The following is a 9,718-nucleotide window of genomic DNA, read 5'->3' as shown; positions in this document are numbered from 1 at the left end:
AAAATTGTGTCATACATTGCAATTCATAAGTTGGAGATATAATAAGTGTTAATTTCTTTGCTCATTTGTTGTTTTTTTATTGAAAAAAAATAATAAAAAATGTATAATCAATTGTCTTTATTTATTCATGGTCATGCAGAAGAGATGATACATATGTGTATTTCTCTAACTCTTACACGATTATCCTGATATGTTGATTATTTTTATTTAATCAATGCGTGGTTCATTTGATCTCAGTTCTTCATTGGTCAGTATTCATTTATGACCACGATTTTTCTTTCTTTTCATCTGAATTTCTTATTGTGACAGCATGAGTAAAGGCGAACACCTGATGACATCACAGTTTATTTCAGATCATTTGAAAAGAAGGAACAAATTTGCCTGCATATTGTTTAAACAACATTAGAGAAGCCTGCATATCGTTGAAACAACATTAGAGAAACAGATTCCACCACCAAATTTTTTAAAATACAATATAATTTATCCACTCTCTACAGTCAATTTTTAAACATTTACAAAACTGGGCAAGCCTTGCGTTTAAATTTGAAAATTTTACTGTCTCCAGTAGTTAAATATGTTATAATATACTTGATACAGTCGTAGAATTTATATTTAAAAACTAACATCAAGTATATTAATCATTGACACACATTATTGTTGATCATTATCTGATAAAATTTGATTACAGAATATACACAAAAGGTGGTCCAGTATAAAATCAAGTCTTGTTCATTTTTAGTGAATGCTTATGACCATGATGACTGATGGTAATTATCCCCTAAATAATATGTTACAAAACATAATAAAAGATGAGGATTTCAGTGACATAGTTTACGAGGATAGTGAGAAGTGCAACTTGTTAAACAAATACTTTGGTTTGGTATCCAAACTCGAGGAAGAAAATGACCCTATTCCACAGTTTAAAGAAAAAACTAATAATTATATTTAAAATATATACATAAATCAAAATGAATTAATTGATATTATCAAAACTATTGATACGAAAAAGGCATATGTCTGGTCTTGTTAGCACTCTCACATGTACAATTCTTAACAGATTTCTATGAAACATATTTTATATAAGAAATGTTTTGGATGATTTTGAAAATCAGTGTTGATAATTTTTATACGACGGCAAAATAAAGCTGCATTACATTGTGTACACGAAAAATTCAAAGTAAAAAACCTGTTATTTCGACATAAATTTAGCAACCTTGTAAATTACAGCTTTGCAGATAAAAACATTTACTCGGACGGTAACAATGACGGAATGCCTTAGATTTTGTAAGTAATATTAGCGTACCATGTCCATAGCTACATTTGTAACTTATCTTCTCAGGCATTTACAAAAACAATTCAGCATACACTTTGGAGACTGTATATTTTATTTACGAGTATGATTATTAAATGATGGCTATTTAATTACCCAAAAGAAGTTCTCAAGAAGACAAATTTGATATAAAGAAGACAGAAATATTAAAAAAAAACAACATGTTGTCAAGTATAGTTTTTGTATTCGATACTTAGTGCTACCGCAGAATATTTGAATACTCAGGTTCTCCATTACCTCCCTCCATGAAAACCTTTTACAAAATTCTATTACAAATACAACTATTGCATTTGGAATTTTAGTTGAACCAGTATACTTCTAATGAAAAACCACATCCTTTTTATACGATGATGTTACTTTCAGATCTCGGTAGATGATGTAGATTAAGAAATGGTCCATGCATGCTTATCGATTTAACAATGTAAGAATTTTGAATATTGTTTTCATTGGTACTGAAAAAGATTTTCTTATCAATAAATTAGGAAAGTACTAAATTAATATACAGTTTCACAGTCGTATTGTTATTTGCTTGGAGCTTGATTTCTGTAACTTCGAATACTCTCAGATCGGTAATTGTTATCTTTTGTTAGGTGTTGTTGTGACTTGTATGATTCTAATAAATTGAAAACTTTTCTACTTTTTAAAGTTTGTTCTTATGATGGGTGTAACAACAATGTCCAAGATTAGAGGAAAACTTGTCGTTTGGAGACCTTAAAAATGCATAAACCGCCACATTGTATATGTGCCTGTTCAAAGTGGTTTTTCTCTTACTGTGTTATGGAACCGTCACTTGGTAGTCAGCACCGTTTTTTTATCCTTGTCCGTTATCAATTATTCGTTCATTCAACAACGATCAATTGCATAGGCTTTTATTCTAAACGCCTTACATATCTTGCATTTTGAGACGGTTTTCAGTATACGAGTCTAATATAATGAGTTACGATCGAGATTACAATCGGTTATGTTTTGCGAGTATGTGCCGAAATTCCATTTAGATTTCGTTCCTCTCGGCTTAAAATACGTTCCTTTTGCCATTCCTTAAAGTGGTTTCAAGTTTCTTTTCGAGCAGAGTTATTCATGTTCATCGAACCCATCTATTTATTTTATAGTTTGTCCGAATTCGTTTATTCATCTGTTGCACCACTGTTCCAGGATACCCCTTGGACATGTTGAAATTTTATGTTTGCCTGCAGTCATGCATCTAACATGATTTAATTGTCGTCCATGTTTGTTTTTATTTGTTGTTTTGCACATTTATCGGTTAGTTGGTTTTCCCGTTTGCAATGACTACTACACAATGTGTTATGTCGGGGTCGTCGATAATGGTATATTTTGCTCATTGTTGATGTCTATATATGCTTATATATATACCAATGGCAGTCAGCAGGGTTAAAGAACATCAGTTGTTCGACCTGTTAGTCAAATGCGTTTTGTTTAAATATACTTTTTCACTGTTTTGGTCTTTTGGAAAATGTTGTTTGTGCAGTATTTAGACCCTTCTACAACGAAATTTGTTTTACATGCACACGTATAAAAGTTGCGGTTTTTATCCGACGCAATCATAGTTTTGAACGTAGTTTTCAATTTAGACTTGTTTATATTTTATCGTTTGGGCTTGTATCATATTTTCCGTCCAGTTTATATGATCCGTTCATCCTATATTGACTCTTAAAATTCAAGATTCAATCTTAAATTGAGGGTAAATTATATGGCCTTCCAAATACCGTTTCGATTCCTAACATCACTGAAGAGACATATATTGTCGAAATCTAGATCTGGTGTACAAAAAAATATTGACGCCTTGTGTTTGTGGCATAACATCTTGTTCACAAGTTCATTGTTTTCTGTTTAGTATTATATTTATATTAAGATCCATTTTGTAACATCTCTTGATCAATTTTATTTGGCAATCGCCAATGGCAGTCAGCAGGGTTAAAGAACATCAGTTGTTCGACCTGTTAGTCAAATGCGTTTTGTTTAAATATACTTTTTCACTGTTTTGGTCTTTTAAAAAAATGTTGTTTGTGCAGTATTTAGACCCTTCTACAACGAAATTTGTTTTACATGCACACGTATAAAAGTTGCGGTTTTTATCCAACGCAATCATAGTTTTGAACGTAGTTTTCAATTAAGACTTGTTTATATTTTATCGTTTGGGCTTGTATCATATTTTCCGTCCAGTTTATATGATCCGTTCATCCTATATTGACTCTTAAAATTCAAGAGTCAATCTTAAATTGAGGGTAAATTATATGGCCTTCCAAATACCGTTTCGATCCCTAACATCACTGAAGAGACATATATTGTCGAAATCTAGATCTGGTGTACAAAAAAATATTGACGCCTTGTGTTTGTGGCATAACATCTTGTTCACAAGTTCATTGTTTTCTGTTTAGTATTAAATTTATATTAAGATCCATTTTGTAACATCTCGTGATCAATTTTATTTGGCAATCGCCAATGGCAGTCAGCAGGGTTAAAGAACATCAGTTGTTCGACCTGTTAGTCAAACGCGTTTTGTTTAAATATACTTTTTCACTGTTTTGGTCTTTTGGAAAATGTTGTTTCTGCAGTATTTAGACCCTTCTACAACGAAATTTGTTTTACATGCACACGTATAAAAGTTGCGGTTTTTATCCAACGCAATCATAGGTTTGAACGTAGTTTTCAATTTAGACTTGTTTATATATATATATATATATATACATTAATTGATATTTAGTAGATGATCATCTCGGCTTATTTTTAAAACGTAGATCTTTTAACTAAACAACAACGATTTAATGAAACAAATAATGCATGTAATCAGTCAAAAAAAATATTACAAATTGCATTAACTGCACACCAAAAAATTAAACAAATTGATTGTATGCGATGAAAAACTGTTTCAATAGTATATTGTGGACCCAATTTAAAGAGGCATAACTCCTATGATTCTAAAAAAAAATATGAATCATTATTTCCCTATGATATGCAAATGTAGTATATTTATGTCATCTACAAAGGTTCAGGAAATCCTGTCGTGTGGTGTCAGAGGAGTTAAGAAAGCAAAATTGGGACTGACGTACTGTTGGACTGCCGGGTGGATAACGGGTTAGGTCCTTTACGTTATATCAGTATGGGGTAAAATAAATGATCAATCGTACATTGAAACATGTACATTTAATGCTGATATTTTGTACTTATATTTGAAAATTTATTAACGATCCACAAATTGTTGAAACGTTTTGTTGTTCATGTTGTTCATTTGGCAAAATAAGACCCTAATCATTTATCTTCTGTTTTTCTTTAAAGTTATTTTTCTACATTATATGTGTTTCGGTACAATAAGTAATGGCTAGTATACCCTTGTTAAAATAAAATCAGGTTATTTATATAGACTGCGAAATATAAAAACATGGCCACTGAAGTTGATTCTTATAGCACTAGTTTAAGAAAATACTATACAGAAATGCACTGTTGGAGCCATTTGCAACTAAAAGCTGATTATTTTTTCGTCCAAAATGCAATGCACGTGGACCACTCAGGCCATCACTAGCCAATGCTATTTTTCTAGAATATTTCCCATCAGGGCTAATTACGACAACGACGTGAGAATGTCTACAGGCCACATACACGTTTCCATTACAATCTATAGATATACCCTGTGGATATTGAAGATTTGTTTTATCCCTAAACTTCCACTTGAGATTACCGCGAATGTCGTAACATGTCACCGTATGTCGTTTTCTATTTGTATAATATAGTTTATCTTCATGCACTGCAACATAAGAAAACGATTGCATTCTGAGGCTAACTAGTGTCTTTTTTGATAAATCGTTTAGTTGCATTTCTATTATCCCGTTGTTTTCCTCACAGTAAAACAATGGCATTTTGTCTTAATGCTATCCCATAATAAGGAAATAATGTAGATTTGATAGATTTCTTAATGCTTTTACTGTTCAGGTCAATGATATGAATAATCCGTTCAACAAAGGCACCACTGGTCACAGCAACGGTATTGTCTGCTTCAATATACGCCAAATCGAATGGTTGTATATCCAGGTTGATTTCAAAATCATTCGTACCATTGCTATTAAATGCTACTATTTTCTTAACATCTTCAAAACAAAACATCATTTTTCCATTTGGAAGAATTGCACATCCTCTAATAACCTTACTCTGCAAACTAATTTTCATTACTTTTTTAACTTTGATATCATCAATGTTTTTGGATTCTGTATAAGGTACAGTCATCTGAGCTTGTTGTTTTTTGTTTCCTGTTAAAACAACTTCGCATGATTTTGAATCAACAATAATGGACCCCAAATTTTGAATTTCCGTCAAATTCTGCACATTTTCATTAACCACATAAGAAAGGGTCTTTGTCTTCATGTCTTCGCTTCGAACAATAAACTCGATAGATTTTTCTTTGTCAGCCACCTGTTTTTCAATGTGCTTCATTGCTAAGAATGCTTGAAGGTTTGATGCATGTTGCTTAATATTAGTAAGATAAACTTGTAAATCAGTAATCTCTCTTTCATTCTCTTCAATGGAAGACAACAACTGCTTAATTTTCTTGCCTTCGTTTTCTTCAGTAAAATCAAGTTCCTTAAACAGATTATCTTGTATCTTATCTAGATACTCGTTTATCTTATTACGGGTTTGCTCGATATCATGTGCAATCATATCTCTCTCTTCCTTAATGTTTTTTAAATTTTTAATACGATCACTTTTGACTCTTTTGAAATTCTCTAATAATTCCGATAGCTGTCTTTCTAACTCAAGAAATGCATTTGATGATTTAATATCATGGATGATGTCGTCAATTGCCGTCAAATCTTTACATTCATTATGCGTCTCTATGACACATCTTCTACAGCACGGGCAATCATGTTTCTTACAGAATATTTGATATTGCTCTTTGTGTTTTTGACATGTTTGTGTAATTTCTAATACGTTCAACGGTAGTTTCTTGTACTCAGTGACTGGGATAACTCTGTGGTTTCGGGATGATTTTACAGCACTATGATGTTCTTTACATTCGTCACAAAGTCCCTCGTCACATTCAGAACACCACACAACGGACGTTTTTTGAATGTTCCGGAAGTCACAGACACCACACACAGTCCAATTACTAGCCATACTACAAAATAAACATATCGTTTAATTTGCACGTGCTTTAACTCTATGAAAACATGTCACCACGAGTAAATTATGAACCTAGAAATCTTTATTATGATTAGATGTTTTTAATTTGATAGTTCTTACATTTTCAACTATAACCAACACCCTACAGTGGTATTAAGAACCGCAAAAAGGGATATAAAGGTATAAGCTCATTAAATAACAAACTGTTAAACAAATGCTCTGTTATAAATTTAAATAAAATAAAGAAATGTGGTGTGCTTGCCAATTGGACAAGTCTCAAAATAACATGGATTTGAGTAATTATTAGTCATGTGACGGTATTCAACAATGCACACAAAGGTCTGTTTGGTGACAATAAACGAAAAACAAATAAAACAAATGCGGTCTAACGCGCGTCAACCATTGAATAACAGACTCCTGGTTTGGAACAGGCACACACATGTGGTTGGGTTAAACATGTGTCTGAGCGCTCAGCATAGGACAATGGTGTAACAGTACCCAAGAAAAGACCATAAACAAAGAAGTTAAATATGAGATGAAGCACGAAAAGTAAGAATGTAAAACACATGACATACAGAACCGATTATAGAACTCGTAGTTATAATTTCAATAACAACGCACACAGTGCGTTGTACTTATTCATCTTCGTAGGTGTGTTATTGTGCTATGGTAATTTTTTTCTTTACAACCACTGAGTTAATCAACTGCTGATCGACGGTCATCCCCGTGGATAAAACCATTTGTCACTATTTTTATGTCGACATGAAGTATGATCATGTAGTAAAATTCTTCCTTTTTAAAATTATTGCTTACAATTACTTTAAATTGTTTTCAAATATTAAACATTTTGGAACCAGATTACCTGATTTGGCGTAACCAATTGGATCGTGTCGAAGAGGAAAAGTACACCTGCTTTATAAAATATTTATCTTGTTAGTATTAAAAACTTTAAAAAAAAAAACAAATCTTGGTATCTATATTAGAATTTAGTAAAATCTTAAGGTAACCAATGGTAAAGAAAACATGTTCAAGATTTACTGTTTTGTTTAAACTGTCACTTATTAAACTCTCTAAAACTGTATATATATGGAACCTTGTGGGACATGACATGAATTAAATAAAATCATGGGGGTTTTAATCTATACTGTTCTGTTTACGAATTGGCTCTTATGCTAAATATTTTATATGTTGATCTTCGTTTTTGTCGAGCCTGCGACTTTTGTCGCAGAAAGCTATACATAGGAATAGAGATGGCGGCAGCGGCGACAACGTTAGCTAACTTCTTAAAAGCTTTATATTTTAGAAGGACGAAGACCTGCATGATTCATACTTTGTATAGAGATGCCTCATGTTACGAAGTTTCCGTTAATGTACTTGACCTCATTTAAATGGTTAAGAAGCTTTGTTATGTTAAATTCTCTCTTATTATAAGTAGTAGGATAACTATATTTGGTATCTGCGAACAAAGCATCGTCCTCATAACTGTCAGACACTTTTAACTTGACCTCGACCTAATTTTATTTTGGTGGTCAAATCCATATCTCAGATACTATAAACAATTTGGATAGTATATTCAGTGTATGGAAGGACTGTAAGGTGTATATGTCCCACTGACAGGTATCATGTGACCTTGACCCCATTTTCATAGTTCAGCGGTCATAGTGAAGTTTTTGTGTTTTTGTCTATTTTTCGTATACTGTATATGCAAAAGGTCTACTATATTTGGTGTAAGAAATCATTGTAAGGCGAACATGTCTACTTAACAGTAGTTATCTGACCATGACCTCATTGCCATGGTTTAGTGTTCAAAGTTAAAGTTTTTAGTTGTTGTTTTTTTCTAATACTATATCCAATAGGACAACTGTATTTGGTGTATAGAAATATTTTATGATTTATGTTAGTCGCTTAGGTTTTGTCTGACCTCGAAGATGTTGTCTGACCTTGACCTCAAGGTTCATTACTCAGTGTTTAGTTTTTGTATTTTGTTTTGTTTTTCGTAAACGTTAAGCAATAGGTCAAATATAGTCGTTGTATGGAAGAATTGTTAGCTGTACATGCTGCCTGGTATGGTTCATCTGACCGTGGCCTCATTTTCATGGTTCATTGGTCAATGTTTAGTTTTCTTAATTAGTGTTATGTTTATGTGACAGCTGTAATTAAGATTATGTTTAGTACTATCAACATAATATCATTGATTAGTTGAGAAGGAGAGATATTTTAGCGTGTGCACTCTTGTTCACAACTGTGCATTTTCCCATAAAAAGCTTATATATTATTCCGTCTTCATTCAATGACGTCGTGAAGCTCATTCATAAAAATCGTATGACGTAGGAGTATGTTTTCGGAAGAGCCCAAACAATATGCTCAAAGTTTACCATGGTTGTGTACTCAAAGCGTTTGAAGAAAGTGAGAATATGTCTAAAATATCTGTTTTAACAATTTTATTAAGTACTTGTAACCTAATTAATTATTTAAAAAAAAAAAAAAAAAAAAAATTTCATTCGTCCAAAATGCTGTTCTTGATTAATTTTGATTTGGAACGCTAAAAGCCTAGTATTTGAAAGCTAAAGAACCCAAGCATTTGGAGAGCTTGTTCAAAATGAAAACTGACAATCAAAGAGTTGAACAGCTCTGAGGGGAACGACGGTCATTGTTTCTTTTTTTTTGGGGGGGGGATGCATCTTTTGATAGCCTATTTACAAAGATTGAACAAAACAAAATTTGTAAGGGTTCCGCGGAACCCAGTGTCTCGCCTACTTTTGCTGTAAATCGCAGGCTTAACAAAAATGAGGAAAAAATCAATAAAAATATTCCTCTTGATACTATCTTATGATTGTAAGAAGCTTCTGTCCAAGTTTGGTAAAAATCTATGATAGTTAAATGAATATAATAAATGTTTTGAAAACTTTAACTGCAGACTGTATGTAATGTTAACTTGAAGAAAATAGAAGTCCATTTAAAAGTAAAATACAGAAAAAATGGAGTTATGTTTTTACAAAATTTACTACTGGATACTATCTAATGATTATAAACAAGCTTCTGTCAAAGATTGGTACAAACCCAGGATAGTTTAAGAAAGTTTTTAAAATTTTAAAAACTTTAACCACAGAGTGAATGTAATGTTACCCCGCAGAAAAACTAAGTCCATTTAAAAGTAAAATACGGAAAAAATGGATTTATTTTTTTACAAAATTTACATCTGGATACTATCTTATGATCATAAACAAGCTTCTGTCTAAGTATTGTAGAAATACAGCA

The 9,718-nt window shown here is 32.1% G+C and overlaps 1 protein-coding gene across 1 annotated transcript; it reads right to left on the bottom strand.

Moving 5' to 3' along the window:
- Positions 1 to 5,182: 5,182 nt before the first annotated feature.
- Positions 5,183 to 6,454, bottom strand: LOC134689870 (E3 ubiquitin-protein ligase TRIM71-like). Its single transcript, XM_063549839.1, has one exon. It carries the CDS (start codon positions 6,452 to 6,454, stop codon positions 5,183 to 5,185), a length of 1,272 nt encoding a protein of 423 aa, XP_063405909.1.
- Between the last annotated feature and the right edge of the window lie 3,264 nt (positions 6,455 to 9,718).

Source organism: Mytilus trossulus, chromosome 11, assembly GCF_036588685.1.
Source record: "Mytilus trossulus isolate FHL-02 chromosome 11, PNRI_Mtr1.1.1.hap1, whole genome shotgun sequence".
NCBI lineage: Eukaryota > Metazoa > Mollusca > Bivalvia > Mytilida > Mytilidae > Mytilus > Mytilus trossulus.
This window is presented reverse-complemented; position numbering and strand designations above follow the sequence as displayed.

Coding starts and splice junctions, on each gene's coding strand:
- LOC134689870 (XM_063549839.1), bottom strand. CDS start 6,454: ATGGCTAGTAATTGGACTGTGTGTGGTGTCTGTGACTTCCGGAACATT.